The 20,434-nt window shown below is 42.6% G+C and overlaps 1 protein-coding gene across 2 annotated transcripts; it reads right to left on the bottom strand.

Moving 5' to 3' along the window:
- Positions 1 to 4,408: 4,408 nt before the first annotated feature.
- Positions 4,409 to 15,452, bottom strand: LOC109890929 (nuclear factor of activated T-cells, cytoplasmic 2-like). 2 transcript variants are annotated; one of them, XM_031827162.1, is made up of 6 exons: positions 13,763 to 13,865; positions 10,368 to 10,570; positions 10,090 to 10,262; positions 9,641 to 9,781; positions 5,784 to 6,512; positions 4,409 to 4,450 (listed from the first exon to the last, which is right to left on the bottom strand). In XM_031827162.1, the coding sequence occupies exons 2-5, from the start codon at positions 10,427 to 10,429 to the stop codon at positions 6,349 to 6,351; spliced, it is 540 nt and encodes a 179-aa protein (XP_031683022.1). In that variant the 5' UTR covers positions 10,430 to 10,570; positions 13,763 to 13,865; the 3' UTR covers positions 4,409 to 4,450; positions 5,784 to 6,348. The 2 variants fall into 2 exon arrangements, with proteins under 2 accessions (XP_031683022.1, XP_031683027.1); XM_031827167.1 differs by lacking the exon at positions 4,409 to 4,450 and adding an exon at positions 15,129 to 15,452 and having other exon boundaries at positions 6,402 to 7,145; positions 13,763 to 14,597.
- Positions 15,453 to 20,434: the final 4,982 nt, after the last annotated feature.

The following is a 20,434-nucleotide window of genomic DNA, read 5'->3' as shown; positions in this document are numbered from 1 at the left end:
GTGGGGTCCAAAATGATTAGATCCCTTGATATAGAAGAGCAAAAAATAAATATATATATATATATATATATATATATATACAATAAATACATACTGAGCTATATTTTCTGCTCCACATTTTAATTTGATCATTTTATACTGACTCAATTGCTCAGAAAGAGCACGGTGTCAACATTATCGGACCCCCTGTTTTTAATACTCCAGCGCAGACATAGGATGTCAAGAATCTGGGAAGGTTATGTATGGAGGAATGACCTGAGTTCCCTCTCAATGTGTCCTCCACTCTCATTAAACAAATGTTTTAAAGGCTGTGTCGTTATCCTCAAATGGGAAGAGTGCTGGAGTATTGAAAACAGAATCCAATAATTTTGACTTAATTTTTTGAGAATACTTGATAAACAAAATAAATTTCTCTGAGCAATCACATTAGCATAATATATAGAGTATATAGAGTACCAGTCAAAAGTTTGGACACACCTACTCATTCAAGAGTTTCTTTATTTTTACTATTGTCTAAATTGTAGAATAATAGTGAAGACATCAAAACTATGAAATAACATATGGAATCATGTAATAACCATGTAATAACCATATTTGAGATTCTTCAAAGTATGTCAGGTGATTGTGGTGGCCAGGTCATCTGATGCAGCACTCCATCACTCTCCTTCTTGGTCAAATAGCCCTTACACAGCCTGGAGGTATGTTTTGGCTCATTGTCCTGTTGAAAAACAATTTACAGTCCCACGAAGCGCAAACCAGATGGGATGGCGTATCGCTGCAGAATCCTGTGGTAGCCATGCTGGTTAAGTGTGCCTTGAATTCTAAATAAATCACTGACAGTGTCACCAGCAAAGCACCCCAACACGTCCTCCTCCATGCGGGAACCGCACATGCGGAGATAATTCGTTCACCTACCCTGCGTCTCACAAAGACACAGCGGTTGGAACCAAAAATCTCAATTGGACTCATCAGACCAAAGGACAGATTTCCACTGGTCTGATGTCCATTGCTCGTGTTTCTTGGCCCAAGCAAGTATTTTCTTCTTCTTGGTGTCCTTTAGTAGTCGTTCCTTTACAACATTTCGACCATGAAGGCTTGATTCACACAGTCTGTAATGTGTCTTGAACTCTGTAGCATTTATTTGCACTGCAATTTCTGAGGCTGGTATTTCGAATGAACTTGTCCTCTGCAGCATAGGTAACTCTGGGTCTTCCTTTCCTGTGGCGGTCCACATGAGAGCCAGTTTCATCATAGCGCTTGATGTTTTTTGCGACTGGACTTAAACAAACTTTCAAAGTTCTTCAACTTTTCCGGATTGACTGACCTTCATGTCTTAAAGTAACAATGAACTGTCATTTCTCTGCTTTTTTGAGCTGTTCTTGCCATTATATGGACTTGGTCTTTTACCAAATAGGGCTATCTTCTGTATACCAACCCTACCTTGCCTGGTTGAGAGAATGCCAAGAGTGTGCAAAGTTGTTATCAAGGCAAAGTGTGGCTACTTTGAAGAATCTCAAATATATTTAGATGTTTAAAACCTTTTTTGGTTACTACATGATTCTATATGTGTTATTTCATAGTTTTGACATCACTATTATTATTACTTTAGAAAATAGTAAACATAAAGAAAAGCCCTTGAATGAGTAGGTCTGTCCAAACTTTTGATTGGTACTGTATACAGTTGAATCGGAAGATTACATACACCTTAGCCAAATACATTTAAACTCAGTTTTTCACAATTCCTGACATTTAATCCCAGTAAAAAATGCCCTGTATTAGGTCAGTTAGGATCACCACTTTACTTTAAGAATTTGAAATGTCAGAATAATAGAGAGAATGATTTATTTCAGCTTTTATTTCTTTCATCACATTCCCAGTGGGTCAGAAGTTTACATACACTCAATTCATATTTGGTAGCATTCCCTTTAAATTGTTTAACTTGGGTCAAACGTTTCGGGTAGCCTTCTACAAGCTTCCCACAATAAGTTTGGTGAATTTAGGCCCATTCCTCCTGACAGAGCTGGTGTAACTGAGGCAGGTTTGTAGGCATCCTTGCTCGCACAGGCTATTTCAGTTCTGCCCACAACTTTTCTATAGGATTGAGATCAGGGCTTTGTGATTGCCACTCCAATACCTTGACTTTGTTGTCCTTAAGCCATTTTGCCACAACTTTGGAAGTATGTTTGTGGTCATTGTCCATTTGGAAGACCCATTTGCGACCAAGCTTTAACTTCCTGACTGATGTTGAGATGTTTCTTCAATATATCCACATAATTTCCCTACCTCATGACGCCATCTATTTTGTGAAGTGCACCAGTCCCTCCTGCAGCAAAGCACCCCACAACATGATGCTGCCACCCCCGTACTTCACGGTTGGGATGGTGTTCTTCGGCTTGCAAGCCTTCCCCTTTTTCCTCCAAACATAATGGTCATTATGGCCAAACAGTTCTATTTTTGTTTCAACAGACCAGAGGATATTTCTCTAAAAAGTACGATCTTTGTCCCCATGTGCAGTTGCAAACCATAGTCTGGCTTTTTTTATGGCGGTTTTGGAGCAGTGGCTTCTTCCTTGCTGAGCGGCCTTTCAGGTTATGTCAATATAGGACTTGTTTTACAGTGGATATAGATAGTTTTGTACATGTTTCCTCCAGCATCTTCACAAGGTCCTTTGCTGTTGTTCTGTGATTGATTTGCACTTTTCGCACCAAAGTACGTTCATCTCTAGGAGACAGAACATGTCTCCTTCCTGAGTTATATGATGGCTGCGTGGTCTCATGGTGTTTATACTTGCATACTATTGTTCGTACAGATGAACGTGGTACCTTCAGGTGTTTGGAAATTGCTCCCAAGGATGAACCAGACTTGGAGGTCTACAATTTTTTTCTGAGGTCTTGGCTGATTAATGTTGATTTTCTCATGATGTCAAGCAAAGAGGCCCTGAGTTTGAAGGTAGGCCTTGAAATACATCCACAAGTTCACCTCCAATTGACTCGAATTATGTCAATAAGCCTATCAGAAGCTTCTAAAGGCATGCCATCAACAGCTTGGACATTCCAAGCTGTTTAAAGGCACAGTCAACTTAGTGTATGTAAATTTCTGACCCACTGGAATTGTGATCCAGTGAATTATAAGTGAAATAACCTGCCTGTAAACAATTGTTGGAAAAATGACTTGTGTCATGCAAAGTAGATGTCCTAACCGACTTGCCAAAACTATAGTTTGTTAACAAGAAATTTGTGAGTGGTTGAAAAATGAGTTTTAATGACTCCAACATAAGTGTATGTAAACTTCCGACTTGAACTGCATATATATATTTTTAGCATACAATTTAGCTCAGTATTTGTGTTATTTTATACAGGATTTCTTGCTATTCTTTTATCAAGGGATCCAGTCATTTTGGACTCCACTCTACTTGTTGGTCTGATAGGTTAAGTGTAAGCAACACTGTGGCAATGCCATCTTGCCCTCTGATACAAAGTGGAATTGTCACCAGATTGCTTGTTCCTATTCTATCTTGTAAGATCTCAAAAAGTGTATCTTGTGTTGGGGCTAGGGATTGATTTGGGATTCAGAGATAAGAGACCAACTCATCCGGAGTGTCAGAGTAGAAGTCCACATCACTCCTCTGTCTGGCCCAAAGTGAAGGGGCCAGCAGCTTATTCTGGCTGGCTACTGCTGACAGACATTCGCGTAATGAATACATGCATACATACATACACACATACATACAGTGGGGCAAAAAAATGATTTAGTCAGCCACCAATTGTGCAAGTTCTCTCACTTGTGGACACCTGTCCACAATCTCAAACAGTCACACTCCAAACTCCACTATGGCCAAGACCAAAGAGCTGTCAAAGGACACCAGAAACAAAATTGTAGACCTGCACCAGGCTGGGAAGACTGAATCTGCAATAGGTAAGCAGCTTGGTTTGAAGAAATCAACTGTGGGAGCATTTATTAGGAAATGGAAGACATATAAGACCACTGATAATCTCCCTCGATCTGGGGCTCCACGCAAGATCTCACCCCATGGGGTCAAAATGATCACAAGAACGGTGAGCAAAAATCCCAGAACCACACGGGGTGGACCTAGTGAATGACCTGCAGAGAGCTGGGACCAAAGTAACAAAGCCTACCATCAGTAACACACCACGCCGCCAGGGACTCAAATCCTGCAGTGCCAGACGTGTCCTCCTGCTGAAGCCAGTATATGTCCAGGCCCATCTGAAGTTTGCTAGAGAGCATTTGGATGATCCAGAAGAAGATTGGGAGAATGTCATATGGTCAGATGAAACCAAAATATAACTTTTTGGTAAAAACTCAACTCATTGTGTTTGGAGGACAAAGAATGCTGAGTTGCATCCAAAGAACACCATACCTACTGTGAAGCATGGAGGTGGAAACATCATGCTTTGGGGCTGTTTTTCTGCAAAGGGACCAGGACGACTATCTGTGTAAAGGAAAGAATGAATGGGGCCATGTATCGTGAGATTTTGAGTGAATACCTCCTTCCATCAGCAAGCGCATTGAAGATGAAACATGGCTGGGTCTTTCAGCATGACAATGATCCCAAACACACCGCCCGGGCTACGAAGGAGTGGCTTCGTAAGAAGCATTTCAAAGTCCTGGAGTGGCCTAGCCAGTCTCCAGATCTCAACCCCATAGAAAATCTTTGGATGGAATTGAAAGTCCGTGTTGCCCAACAACAGCCCCAAAACATCACTGCTCTAGAGGAGATCTGCATGGAGGAATGGGCCAAAATACCAGCAACAGTGTGTGAAAACCTTGTGAAGACTTACAGAAAATGTTTGACCTCTGTCATTGCCAACCAAGGGTATATAACAAAGTATTGAGATAAACGTTTGTTATTGACCAAATACTTATTTTCCTCCATAATTTGCAAATAAATTCCTTAAAAATCCTACAATGTGATTTTCTGAAGTTTTTCCCCTCATTTTGTCTGTCATAGTTGAAGTGTACCTATGATGAATATTACAGGCCTCTCTCAGCTTTTTAAGTGGGAGAACTTGCACAATTGGTGGCTGACTAAATACTTTTTTGCCCCACTGTACATACACATACATATACACACACATTATTTACATGTGCTCTATATTTCCTCTTTATCATCTGTATCTCCTTTGAACAAGCTTAGTGATACGAATAAATGCGTTTCCTCTCTCAAACACATGAGAGTTTCTTTAAAGATCTTGCTGGGTACTGTATAACATTGTTGTGCATCTAAATTTCCAGCATCCCCACCAAAATAACAATAACCATTTAACCATAGTCATTCTCACCAATTCAAAACAACAAGTGAGAGGAGCATGGGGTTAGGGTTGGGCAGTATCCAGACTTTCATACCGTTTCTACCACACCGGAGTATACGGTATTACCGAATGTGCACACAAGGGGCACTATTTCAAAACCATTTCGGCAACAGGGATCTTGATCCAGGAAGGAATTGAAATTCTCTGCTGTAACCAAGACGTTTGATCTTTACCACTTAGCTAGCAAGTTAGCAAACCAAATGCATAGCTGGAGCCCTGAGCTGGATATAAATTATTTCACACATCTTAGATTTCTTATAGTTATAAGCAATGCCCTCTGCCCTCAACAAATGAATTTGTATTTATTTTATTTTAAATGAAACTGTATTGAAAATCATACCGTCTGAATCATACCGTTTCAAAATACCCCAGTATACAGTATAAATGGTATATCGCTCAAGACTAAATGGGGTACAGTAAATTTCTGCAGTATCCACTATGTTTTTCACTCACCATCATCCAGATAGACTTGGTTCAGGTTTCCTTGCTTGACCATCACCTTCTCCAGGACTGGCCCACTCTGGATCCCCGTTATTGGACCCCTCTGGGCCAGGGTAGGGCTATTTTGTGGTGGTAGTCGTGGAGATGTGCCCAAGACCGGCAACACCATCTGCATGAAGTTCTGGTACTGGCCTTCTGATGAACAGGCCTCTGGCGAGGCATCAACCTTCCATGATGAAGGTGCAGCCCGGTACCCATCACCCACCATAGTGACATGCTGGTGTTGGGCCAATGGGACCGCAATGTTGACAACTCGCTGATTGCTGGCAGAGTGAGAGTGGTTGAAAGGCTGGGAGACTAGGGTAGAGTAGTGCTGGCTACCGATATAGGACATCTGAGATGGGGAGCCATAGTGGATCATCACCGTGTGGTGGTGGTTCATATCTTGGTACAGAACAGGGCTGCTGCCCAGGCTTCTGATTTTACTGGGGTAATAGACAGATGGGTCTTGTTGTTGATAGGCTGACAATCTGACAATGGAGTTGTGGTGGAGTCGTGTGGAGTCGTGGTCATCGTGTCAGGCTGCTAAGGTTGTCAAGCCAGCCTCATGGCTATTAGGGGTAAGGTGGCTACTGGGGGTGTCGTGGTAGGACTTGGGTGACACTCCTAGGACCTTGGACACAGTACAACCCAGCTGGCCAAACTGGAAGTCATCTATGGGTTCCGTTTTAATGGCGGGAACTGAAAAGAACAGTAAATCGGAATTAGACTTTGGATTATCTGAGTTTTAAATGACAGTTGGCGCTAAAAACAAGTTAAATGGATAGTTCACACAAATTACAAAATGATATATTGTCGACAGAAAGCCCTCTAGCGTTTTAGGTTTAGGTTGCCTCTGGGCACGTGCCTTGCCTTGACATGGGCTAATTGATTGACTGACATAACGAGATGAAAACTGCTGATGCACAACCACATTTCTAAATTGCATGTTGTATATTGTACTATGCTATCTCTCAACAGTAAGTTCAGACCCTGACTGACTTCCTACACACAGCAAGCTTGCTTACTCTGTGTTTAGGCAGAGGCGGCACCGATTGCCAAAATGTAATTTTGTAATTTGGGGGAACTATCCCTTTAAATAGTAAGCAATGGGATAGTGATAAACTTACTGAAATTTAAGGTGTGGCCATATCCAGTTCTAATAACGACAAAAATATATAAGGCATATGGATGGACTCACCTGTTAAAGGAGTTATAGGTAAAGTGCTGCGCCTGACAGCGTTTCCTCCTTCCGTTGATCACATAGAAGTTAACTTTAGCCGCGTGATAAATGGTGTGATCTCGATATGGAGGGATCTCGACAAACAGCATGCTCTTGATATAATATGGTACAGTAGAACATCAGTCATTTGTCATAGAGTATCACTGGGCGACAGTGTGAACTGTGGATATACCATGTCGCTATACTGAGGCTGTGTGAGATGCACTACAATATCACAAGTATGTGGACAACAGGTATTCGAAAATCATGGGCATTAATATGGAGTTGCTTCCCCCCCTTTGCTGCTATGAAAGCCTTCACTCTTCTGTGAAGGTTTTCTAATAGATGTTTGAACATTGCCGCGGGGACTTGCTTCCAGTCCTGGCTCGCAGTCGGTGTTCCAATTCATCCCAAAGGTGTTTGATGGGTTTGAGGCCCATGGTTCTCTGCAGACCAGTCAAGATCTTCCACACCGATCTCGACGAACCATTTCTGTATAAACCTCGCTTTGCGCACAGGAGCATTGTCATGCTAGAAAGGAAAGGGCCTTCCCAAAACTGTTGCCACAAAGTTAGAAGCACAGACTTGTCTAGAATGTCATTGTATGCTGTAGCGTTAAGCTTTCCCTTCATCCGTCAAACCTAGATTCTCCAGATGGTGAAGCGTGAATCATCATTCCAGAGAACGTGTTTCCACTGCTCCAGGGTCCAATGGCGGCGGGCTTTACACCACTCCAGCCGACGCTTGGCATTGCGCATTGCGCATGGTGATCTTAGGCTTGTGTGCGGCTGCTCGGCCATGGAAACCCATTTCATGAAGCTCCTGACGACCTGTTCTTGTGTTGTTCTTCTGCTGATGTTGCTTCAGCACTCGGTGGTCCCATTCTGTGAGATTGTGGGGCCTACCACTTTGCGGCTGAACCGTTGTTGCTCCTACACATTTCCACTTCCACTTCACAATAACAGCACACAGTTGACCAGGGCAACTCTAGCAGCACAGAAATCTGACAAATGTACTTGTTGTAAAGGTGGCAACCTATGACGGTGCCATGTTGAAAGTCACTGAGCTTTTCAGCAAGACCATTCTACTGCCAATGTTTGTCTATGTATATTGCATGGCTGTGTGCTCGATTTTATACACCTGTCAGCAATGGGTGTGGCTGAAATAGCCAAATGTACTAATTTGAAGGGGTGTCCACATACTTTTGTATATATGTAGAAGAAGAGGAGTTAGGTAGTACTTTATAAAGCCAGTAGTATTTTAATGTCACTGTTCATAAATGTGTTAGGACAGTAACTCTTTTGTCTCGGTCTACTGATGCTTCCACAGATGGGCTGCTTCCACTGCAGCCCATCTGAAAGAAACACAATGCAATGCAGTGTACCATTAGCATAAATTGAATAAATTGAATTAAATAATAGGAGTGGAGAAGAGATTGATATGAACAAACTCTAAAAATTAGCAGGGAGGGATGTGAAGGCAGCTAGAGTAGTAAAACTGGAATAACATTCTTGTATTTATTTAATAAATATTATCTTAAACAGGAGCTAACTAGTGTATTTATAATCAAATGGAACCTTTTGGATCCGACCAAAACACAAATGGCACAAACAAACCCAGTAATGTGGTGGTAGCAACAAACTTAGCAATTACATGTTTCATACTCAGGATGTTAAGAAAGCCTTTGTAAATCTATCAAGGTAGTGAGGTTTTATGAAAAACCCCTATCCACCCCCAGTTTCTTCTCAGTAACTGGCACGTAGGCAGTATCAGTAAAGATTCTCTGTCATCTCTGCTCTAGTATATTCCCATCTCAACTTTTACCTACTGCTCACAGCCCACGTTTTGAGTAAAGTGAGACAAAAAAAAACTCTGCTTGAAGATATCTGTGGTTTGTCTAAACACATCCTCTCGCACTAAACCACATGGTAAACAAGAGAGCAGTTTACAAACTCATAATGGTACTTATAATCTGCACCCACACCTTGTTACGTGACATTCTACAGAGGCATCATAATCCTGTAATGACAATACAATGATGGAAAATAATCATTGCAATATGTAGGCCCTATGTGGCTCAGTTAGTAAGAGCATAGAGCTGGCCATGCTAAGATCATGGCTTCAATCCCTACAGGAGTAACATACATACACTGTACTGTAAGGTTGCTTTTGAAAAAATGGTCTCCTAAATGGCATATGATTGAATATTACAGAACATTTTGATCTAGTCATTTTTTTTTCATTTCTGCTGTTATTTGAGCATGTGCAGTGCATCCCTATTTTGTGACTGTTTGAACTTGGGAGTAGTGCGTCACTGTAAACCTGTTATCTAGAGCAAATGTTCTGGGAATTGACTTCTCAATAGGACAACTATTACACAATAGTTATCAACTACTGTTGTACAAAGTCAGTGGCCTTGTGGTTTGAGAGTCAGAGATCAGAAGGTTGGGATTTGATCCCTGGCAGAGTCATACTAAAGATGCCATTACTAGATACAATGACTTGCTTTTGCTTGCTCTTTGGAGTCTAGACCAGGTTCATGTAAAGCACAACTGCTGATGTAAAAAGGGCTTTGTATAATTTGATTGATTGATTGGAAATTTCTCACCAGGTGTATTCTTCGTGAACACCACCTTGGAATAAGAGGTGAAGTTCTGTCCGGTCAGTATCATCTGCTGTCCCCCTAGAACCAAGCAGCGGTCTACGTCCTGACTCTCTACAGTGGGAAGCTGGTGGGCCAACCTCTGGGCTGTGGAACCACAGTAGAATATCATTAGGAGAACGTTAGAAGAACGTTAGAAGAACCATAGGAGTACATTATTTACAATCCGGGGGTGACATTTTGCACAAGCAAATCGCTGTGAGCAAAATAACTAATATTTCAAAAAGACAGGAAGACATATAGACAGGAAGGCAGTTTACTAAATTACAGTCATATAATCCTTATATAACATTACATTACTGAAGAAAAGGTTTGGATTAAGTTGCTCTGCAGATTATTATTATTATTATTTGCAGTAGTTATAAATCAGGTTGCTGGAACAAAAGATAACTTACAACACTCAATGGGAAGGGAGGCCACTTGAAGAGAGACATACTGTCCTCCTGGATGGGGAATATGTACCCGGAAGACCAGACGGACACAGGTATTCTTCCGTCCGATGTCTGTCTCTCCTGTCCTCAGCTCAATGTCAGCGTTCCTCAGCTTTAGGATCCCAGCACAGTCAATCCTTTACAAGGGAAGTGAACATTTATTTTATTAATTATTTTATAACCTAGCTCTGAAAACATCTGTGTGTGTACTGCACTGTCTCTAATGTGGCAGCTCTCCTTACACTGCTCTCAGGTTGTTCTTGGGCTCCAGAGGGATCTCCAGGACGTTGGTGTTATTGACCATTATCTCGTTGCTAGGGGTGGTGACGGTTTTCCCCGTGATGCGGTGCACATGGTAGAAGGCATGGGGCTTGAGGAGCCTCTTGTCAGCTGTTCCGATGAACACCAGCAGACCCAGTGGAGCTTTGCCTCTGTACCCATGAAGCTGTCAACAACAAACAAACAGTTTAACCATTAATACTGGAATCTGCCACGTCCGTTTGGGATTGGTTCGACAGAGGGCATAGCGGGATATCTTAAAAGTTTCTTTACTCTAACCCGGAAGCTTATAAGAAATCCCGCTATGCCCTCCGACGAACCATCAAACAGGCAAAGTGTCAATACAGGACTAAGATCGAATCATACTACAGCGGCTCCGACGCTCGTTGGATGTGGCAGGACTTGCAAACTATTACAGACTATAAAGGGAAGCACAGGCGAGAGCTGCCCAGTGACACTAGCCTACCAGACGAGCTAAATTACTTTTATGCTCGCTTCGAGGCAAGTAATACTGAAACATGCATGAGAGCGCCAGCTGTTACGGACAACTGTGTGATCACACTCCCTGCAGCTGATGTGATTAAGACCTTTAAACAGGTCAACATTCACAAGGCTGCAGGGCCAGATGGATTACCAGGACGTGTACTCCAAGCATGCGCTGACCAACTGACAAGTGTCTTCATTGACATTTTCAGCCTTTCCCTTTGAGTCTGTAATACCAACATGTTTCAAGCAGACCACCATAGTCCCTGTGCCCAAGAACACTAAGGTAACCTGCCTAATTAACTACAGACCAGTAGCACTCATGTCTATAGCCATGAAGTGCTTTGAAAGGCTGGTCATGGCTCACATCAACACCATTATCCCAGAAACCGTAGGCCCACACTCAATTTACATACCGCCCAAACAGATCCACAGATGATGGAATCTCTATTGCACTTCGCACTGCTCTTTCCCACCTGGACAAAAGGAACACCTACTGTATGTGAGAATGCTATTCATTGACTACAGCTCAGTGTTCAACACCATAGTTCCCTCAAAGCTCATCACTAAGCTAAGGACCCTGGGACTAAACACCTCCCTCTGCAACTGGATCATGGACTTCCTGATGGGCCACCCCCAGGTGGTAAGGATAGGTAACAACACATCTGCCATGCTGATCCTTAACCCGGGGGCCTCTCAGGGGTTGCGTGCTCAGTCCCCTCCTGTACGCCCTGTTCACTCATGACTGCACGGCTAGGCACGACTCCAACACCATCATTAAGTTTGCCGATTACACAACAGTGGTAGGCCTGATCACCAACAATGACGAGACAGCCTATAGGGAAGAGGTCAGATACCTGGCAGTGTAGTGCCAGGACAACAACCTCTCCCTCAATATGATCAAGACTAAGGAGATGAATGTGGACTACAAGCATAGGAGGACCGAGCACGCCCCCATTCTCATCGACGGGGCTGTAGTGGAGCAGTTGAGAGCTTCAAGTTCCTTGATGTCCACATCACCAACAAACTAACATGGTCCAAGCACACCAAGACAGTAGTGAAGAGGGCATGAAAGGATTTGGCATGGGTCCTCAGATCCTCAAAAGGTTCCACAGCTGCACCATCAAGAGCATCCTGACTGGTTGCATCAGCACTACAGAGGGTAGTGCGTACGGCCCATTTCATCACTGGGGCCAAGCTTCCTGCCATCCACAAGCTTCCTGCCTCCGCACATTGACTCTGTACTGGTACCCCCTGTATATAGACTCGCTATTGTTATTTTACTTCTGCTCTTTAATTATTTGTTACTTTATTTCTTTTTTGGGGTGGTATTTTTCTTAAAACTGCATTGTTGGTTAAGGGCTTGTAAGTAAGCATTTCACTGTACGGTCTACCCCTGCTGTATTCGGCAAATGTGACAAATAAAATTTGATTTATTAAAACAAAAGATGTTACCGCAAACAACGAACACGGTTCTTTCCCGCCGCCGACATCATTGCACGTGCGATAGAACAGCAGAATATGTACTGTGTCCTCTGTACTGCACAGCTCTGGCATTCTTTCAGCTTTTATACACAAGGGTAAATAATCATTTCTCTGACAATTTTATTTCCATTTTGAACTGTGCACCACATTCTAATGTGTAATCTACAATAGCACAATTCATTCTAGACACCTACTCATCAAAAGATGAAACTGTTGAAATCAGAGACATCTATAATTACTTAGGGAACATCGAGGGATAAATACTCAACAATATCACAGTTCTTATCCATTACATCATGAAGGAAAATTACTTCATTAGGTTACGAAAGGCCAACTCTGACATAATTATTTGCATATGTAGCGGATGGCTGATGATTAGCGGATGGTTAGCATTGCTACTGTTGCCCTGGACCCAGAAATTCCTTGGCTTTCACGTCACGGAATGAGAAGACCGCTCATTAATTTAGTAACTATACATCAAAACCAACATGGCTTAGTCAATATGTCCCTGAAATATCTTCTACTGGATTTTCCATCAGATGAAAGTTAACCTCGATCCAAGGCTCAATTGCTCGAGAGCCTGCTGGGGATGAGATACATTGAAAGGGTTCACCTTTACATCAGTAAAGGATGATTCCAGCAGGTTTTGAGTGTGAGATGCTAGATCACAAATCAACTTACTTACTTACAACTTACAACTTACTTAAGACTCATGTACTCTTCCTCTCAAACTACTTGAATAGAACATTGTAGTAAATAACTTATTGTAAAGATGAGTGCATGAGAGTATGGGCGCTTTCACTTATCCCCTGTATGATCTGGATCCAAGAGTGTTTGGTACCCTGATCTGTGCTATAAAGCATGCGTGAGTAGTGAGTCCAAGATCCAAGACCAGAGTACTAGGTATTGTGAGGGGCAGTGCCAATCACGTGTAACTTTTTGCTCCTTACAAACAAGCTAGCTTGCTAACGTCATGTAGAATGAGCATCTTGCAAATCCTACCCTGAAACAATTGTTGTCAGGCCTTGTAAAAGCTAAACTTATTTTATATAATTCTCACAAACACTCCAGGAAACCGATTTCATATGTGAAAACACCCTATGTTGGTTTAACTGTGCTGTGCTGGTTTTGTGGTTGAATGGGTGTAGTCATAATAACGCAGGCTGATACAAGGATGTTCATTTACATATTGCAGCTGGGCACCTGAGACAAACAGGGTGACACAATGACAAGGAAACACCACCACAGACACATATTTATACACACGGGAGATCAAGCTGCACTATACATTTACACACTCAAACATCCACACAGGCACATTGTCAACACCCTTCCCCACAAACATACATACCTAGATTAAACACACACCTCCCCTCCCCACACCCAGTACCTGAACCACAGTGTGTCCTCCACCAGGTGCTTTGACTGCTCCCCTGCTGCCCTCTGTCTCATAGTGGGCACGGTGGTGCTGTTTAGGCTGCTGCTCCAGACAGAGCTCATATTGGTCTGAGTGACTGGGCAATTGCAAATCTAGAGGGGGCAGAGATGGAACAGGAATGCTACTGAAGAGGGAAGAGAGAGATTTCACTGGTTATTGCGGAGTAAGATCATTAGTAACATGGTGGGGCGAGGGGCTGAGGCTCCGGAAGCGCTGTTGCTGGCTGGTGGTCCCCAGGCTGGGGCCGCTGTACTGGTCGTAGGTGCGTTTGCCCTGAGGAGAGGCGGAGCGAGAGCGCGGGTGGGTATGGGAGTGGGGGGAGGATGACCACTGACTCTGCAGTACCAGGAATGTCTCCTCTGTGATGCTGGTGCACGGGGAGGTCCCTGGGGAGGAGTGAGCCATGGACATGTGGATGCCTTGGAGGTGGTCCAAGGTGGTCAAGCCTACCGCGTCCCCATCACCACTGGGAGATACACAAGGAGAGACCCAGGGAGAGCAAGACTTGGACAGCCAGCCCGTGGAGGAGTTGCTGCTGGCAGGGCTTGGGCACTGAGGCTCTCGATAGGGGTGATCTCAATCCTGGGGCTGGGGGAGGGAGCACCCTCTGGCCTGGAGGGGAGATCCAGCGAGTTAAACCCAAGCCCAGACAGGCAGTCAGTGACAAGCCCATGGTAGTAGGAGGACTGACTGGAGGTTGTATGGGCACAACTGGAACTGTCCTCACAAGGGTAGGGCACCATAGATGGAGGGTTATGATCATCGTGAGGGGGAACCCCTGAGTTGTCTGTCAAGAATATGGAAGTATGAAGGGATTACTCATTTAGGCGAGTGCATCGTGGATTGCACCATTTCACGATCAGAATGGAGATTTTTTTATCCTTTAACCAATTACCATACGCTTTCCATTTTAGTGACAATATTTTTTGTTCTTACATTTTTTTTTATGGCCATCAAGCAATTACACGTAATAATAGGAAACATGTTCCTAAAATAGCATGCGTGTCTAATTGATGGAGTGACTTCATCATTCACCACTGGTTCAACCTGGCTTAATATAAACTCAGTCACAAAACCATGGATTTGAACAAGCAAGAAAAAGCTAATCGAAATATATTATTTTACATTTCGTTTTGTGACTGTAGCCTTTTCTGAGTAGCATACAAAATATGATTTATGATAAGGATACTTTTGTTTTGTAAATCCTGAATAAAAATCCACGTTATAAACTCCAATTTAAACCTTTATTATTTTAACCCCAAAAGATTTGTTGGAACACATGATGGACTGCACTTCTGGAAAATGCTTGCAGCCTTACCTTCATTCCCGCGAAAGTCATCCTCATATGGGTTGTACAAAAACAAGTAGGAGAAGTCCAACTCCTCTTCACTGTTATCTTGACCAAGACCTTCCACAAGCTCCAAAGAATTTGGATCATTCTCTTCGTAGATGGAAATCATCCCACGCACGTAAATTGTTTATCAAAATGAAAAGAATGACAAAACACCAATAGTTACATTGAATGTGTTACTTTCCCAACGATATAAACTGCACGTTCTCTCAACCAAATTGCAACATCAAAAGTCAAGGCTAATGGTTCCAATGAAACTTGACAGCGACAATTTTTTTTTTTATCTGTCGATATGGCTTCCTGCTTTTAAGCTGTTGCATAGACTAATTGAGGCAGATGATTCAGTGGTGATGCAACTTTGTAACAAATGTTTTGGAATGTTGCTGAATAAAATAAAAGACACTGAAATGGCTACTGCATTTTGCATTTCAGGTGTAACAAAACTCTAGACCTACTTTCCTATTAATAGGCCATTATTTCAGAATCATTTGACACAGTTACCTTTGTGTTTTAGATGCGACATGATATGATTGACTGAGCCTGAAAACATCATGTTCCATTTGGAAGCATTAACATAATATAACTGACTTGGCTGCTTTCTGTCACAAGTGGAATTGATAAACTTGCAGTATATGTAAAGCTGTTGGCCTATTTCATTCATGACATACAACTAGTTACTAATCCAGTGGGTGGTGCTACTGTTCACATTGGCGATTTTAGCATGTACATTTTGGTGGGGAAAACTCAAAAAGGAGTTTAGATGCATGCCAGCAAAGACACTATACAACAAACACAACACTAAACAATACAATAATTGCACTATAATGGTGACATACAGTTCCCACAAACTGTTAGGGCCTACATAAAGCTGTCCCAACAGCAGAGGCCCCAACAGCAGTCCCAAAACCTTACCACTGCTACACCTGGCTATCAGTAGATCCTTGTCTGACAGAGAAACAATTAATTCAGCTTAATTTATTGGCTGATTCGGCTGACTTGCTTAAACAAATGTGGTTTCTATTGTCAATTGAGACCTACAAACTATGGCATAAGGGGGATTAAAGGCCATCTGTAATTTCAATTAAGACATTAATGAGTGTGCTATATATATTGACGTAGTCAACATAACTATTTGTTCAGCACTTTTGAAATGTACAGCAACAGAATTCAGAACATGGGCCGTTCTTATAGTATTCTTCCTGTACACCAAGTCAGAACCAAATGATAAATAAAGGGGGCATATAAGCCGACAATGACATTTCTCTAAAACAGGCTATAGGCTACATGTGCACCACCAAGTCAGAACAGTAGGTTAAGTTAAGAGGGGAAAAGGGACACAATTATAAGGGTGAGACACATGGGCTACTAACAGCTTACTACAGAAACATACACTTAGCATTACTTTCTTAGCTATATTATACATATTTCCCTGGCATATTACATCATTTATGCAGCAGCATGCAATACAGTTTTTACTCACATTCTTGTGCTGTGCTCACTTGAACAGGAAGTTGGAGCGGCGGTCCTTCGTGGGGAAAAGTTGTCATCAAAGTATAGCATTCTCTGGATTTATGGTGCTTTCAAGACAACTGGGAACTTGGAAAAAAAACAAGGTTGATCCATGGCGTCAGTAATCTTCAGGTCGGAGCTCTAGAAAGAGGCCCGAGTTCCCATCTTAGAATTCCAGGTTGGATGACCATTCAAAACCTATTTTCCCAATCTAATTTTTTCAGAGTTCCCAGTTGTCTTGAATTCACTGAGTCTGAGATTTCCCAGTTCTGAGTTTCGAGTTGTTTTGAGTGCAGCAGAAGTGATGCTGGATTGACAGCATGGCCAATGTTGAATGTTTATCCTTTTAAACTTGGAAAATAGACCCGTAAACCCAGACTTGAACCACACACCCACTCCACTGAAGGCTAGTGATTGCTTTGCAATGCTTGCAGTGAATTTCTGATTTCCAACTTGTTGTGTAATATTTTACCAATGGCCAATGAGCACCGAAGTTTACATACACTTAGGTTGGAGTCTATAAAACTCGTTTTTCAACCACTCCACAAATTTCTTGTTAACAAACTACAGTTTGGCAAGTCGGTTAGGACATCTACTTTGTGCATTTTCCAACAATTGTTTACAGACAGATTATTTCACTTAATCACAATTCCAGTGGGTCAGAAGTTTAGTGTGCCTTTAAACAGCTTTGAAAATTCCAGAAATTGATGTCACTTTAAAATAAAGTGGTGATCCTAACTGATCCTAATTTTTACTAGGATTAAATGTCAGGAAATGTGAAAAACTGAGTTTAAATGTATTTGGCTAAGGTGTATGTAATCTTCCGACTTCAACTGTAAGCATCACAAATAACGTATTATTAGCAACGCTAGCTTGCTTAGCCGGCTAACTAAAATCTCATTTGTTGAAGAGTTGTGCCGAATATAAACGGCACTCATGTCATAGTTATGACTTCACCAACCTGGAGACACGAGAGCCAGAGTTAGCAAGCCTTAGCCGTAGATCAAGGGGTCTCAAACTACCGGCCTGCGGGCCAAATGCTTGTCTTAGTAAATGCCGCCCACTGCCTGCATAGTTCCATTAGAGGTGGGTAGTATTTCTCAAAGTGAACCCTGTTCTGGTTTGATATTGCGGGAAGCATGTTGTAATCGTAGCGATTGGCACACAAAGCATAATAACACTTTCCTATTGGGGAGCACAGAGGATGACTTCTCCTACTCTGGAGATACACCTGGCACCAGCTCTCCCTTATCACAGGTGAAGGGGTTTCAATGTGGGAGGGGATGGGTGTTGTTGTAACATCAATGCAAATGAGGCTAGAGGCCCGGTGTGGAACGTATCACAGATGGAGGGGCACAACACCACAGTTTTCCACTCTGTTGGCAGCAAGGTCAAACGGTGCATGTTATCTTACTCACTCACTCACTCACTCACCCTCTTTCTCTCCCTCCCTCTCGCTCTCGTTCGCTAAAGGGTGCAGGAGTTCAGAGCAGGGAACACAAGCACCCTCCTGAACCCGGTGCTTCGCAAGCGCACACACAGGGCCTCATAACAAAGTAGTGTCTCCATTACCCCCCTCACCCCCACCCCCATCACCCTCCCCAAGCTTAACTGCGTGGGAAGAGTTGAGCAGATGCAGCCTGCACTTTAAAAAACAATGTCACTGCTAGTTTAAAAAAGCATGAAACACATTTTTATCTGATCAACAGAATGACCTAAGGGCTTTCTGTGCCTCTCTAGCCATATCAACACAGCTTTGGCATTGCCTGCTTTCTAGCACCAAAGCCAGACAGGTGTTGTAACTAACCTGTGCTGTGAGTGGTGGGGAGTTTTTTTGGTTGCCAGAGAGGAGATTGTAAACACACATGAATGATGAAAGAAAAACGGGTTGGGGACAATGCCCCACGTGTATATGTGTTTATACTTACATGGAACACACTTCGGTGCACATGTACACACATGCTTCCATGGTGGGTCTCTTAGTGGGGAATATGCATGGCTGGGTTATTGTACTGTCCCAACATGTTTGTCTTCTTTTGTCTGTAAATCTCACTTTCTGAGCATGTGAGTTCCTGAGCATGTGAGTTCCTGAGCATGTGAGTTCCTGAGCATGTGCACTGTAAGTATTTACTACCACATTGAGCAACATTTTCCACTCCCCCAATTAAACCTGAGATTGTTACTGTACTCACCAAGGAATGTTTTTCACTGAGCGAGTGACAATTGTCCTGCCATATTTGTCCATCTCTGAAAAGTCCCCTTCGTAGCAATACTTTTCTTTTATCTCTTTATGAATGAGACACCAAATACAGAAGAATCTCAACAAAGCTTAAATGAGAAGTGTAAGCTATGTTACACAGTACACCAGTTGTCATAACACTGTTATCTGAACTTGTCTGTCACAATGAGGTAAACAACCCTCACTTTCCAGCATGCAACATGAAGCTCCTAAGCGCTTTCATCTTTTAATGAGGCGGTCATAAAGAGAGAAAGAAGGACATCTGACAGAGGTGGGCACTGTCACTCTCAGGGTAATACTGTGTTTGTGTGTGTCATGTCAGATGACGTTCTGCACTGGTGCTACATTAAGAATTAACTTCAGTAAATTAGGCATGTGACTTTCAATGGGCTTCTTCTGTCAATTCTCTACAACTCCCTCGAGAAGACCCCAGTCCATCTCAGTAACTGTGTATCTCTTCTCCTCATTGTCACATAACCTCTACAAAGTGAGAAAGAAAGCACACCTACTCGATGGGTCATTGACCGTGTAGAAAAACAGAGTGGGAAACTGGGAGTGCTTCCAAAACAGCCGAGACAACATGCAGCGTCAAAGCTTGCCACCCTACAAAAGGTTAATGATCCTTGCGGAAAAACAGGTGACAGAGATCTATTTTGTTTCCTCAGTCAGGTGGCAAAATGCCTATTAATAGTGTGTGGAACGACGTCCGATGATGTAGGATGATATCGGAATAAGTGGGACATCTTTTGCATTTCTGTCTTCTGTGACCTCTTTCGACATCTATCCAAAATAGTATCTCAACACATGAAACATTTCTGAAATCCTTAAGATGTTTCCTAATCACACACACAAAAAACAAATGTTTGATATCATATTCACAGGAGGCATGACACACCCATTTGTGTACATATTTTCAGTTTGCATTTGGTAGACTGGGACAGCAGATTAGATAAACTGAGACACCATTATTGTAGTCCTAATTGTACACCAATGGTAATTTAACTGAACAAAAATATAAACACATGTAGTGTTGGTCCCAAGTTTCATGCGCTAAAATAAAAAAATTCCCGGAAATATTCCATACTCACAAAAAGCTTACTTCTCTCAAATGTTGTGCCCAATTTGTTTACATCCCTGTCAGTGAGCATTTCTCCTTTTCTAAGATAATCCACCCACCTGACAGGTATGACATATCAAAAAGCTGATTAAACAGCATGATCATTACACAGGTGCACCTTGCGTTTGGGACTATAAAAGGCCGCTTTAAAATGTGCCGTTTTGTCACAACACAATGCAACAGACGTCTCAAGTTGAGGGAGCGTGCAATTGGCATGCGGACTGCAGGAATCTCCACCAGAGTTGTTGCCAGAGATTTGAATGTTCATTTCTCTACCATAAGACGCTTCCAACATTGTTTTAAAGAATTTGGCAGTATGTCCAACCAGCTTCACAACCACAGACCATGTGTAACCACGTCAGCCCAGGACCTCCACATCCGGCTTCTTTGTCTGCGGACCAGCTACCT

The sequence above is a fragment of the Oncorhynchus kisutch genome, linkage group LG1 (assembly GCF_002021735.2).
Source record: "Oncorhynchus kisutch isolate 150728-3 linkage group LG1, Okis_V2, whole genome shotgun sequence".
Classification (NCBI taxonomy): Eukaryota; Metazoa; Chordata; class Actinopteri; order Salmoniformes; family Salmonidae; genus Oncorhynchus; species Oncorhynchus kisutch.
The sequence above is the reverse complement of the archived record's forward strand: the minus strand, read 5'-3'. Positions and strand labels throughout refer to the sequence as shown.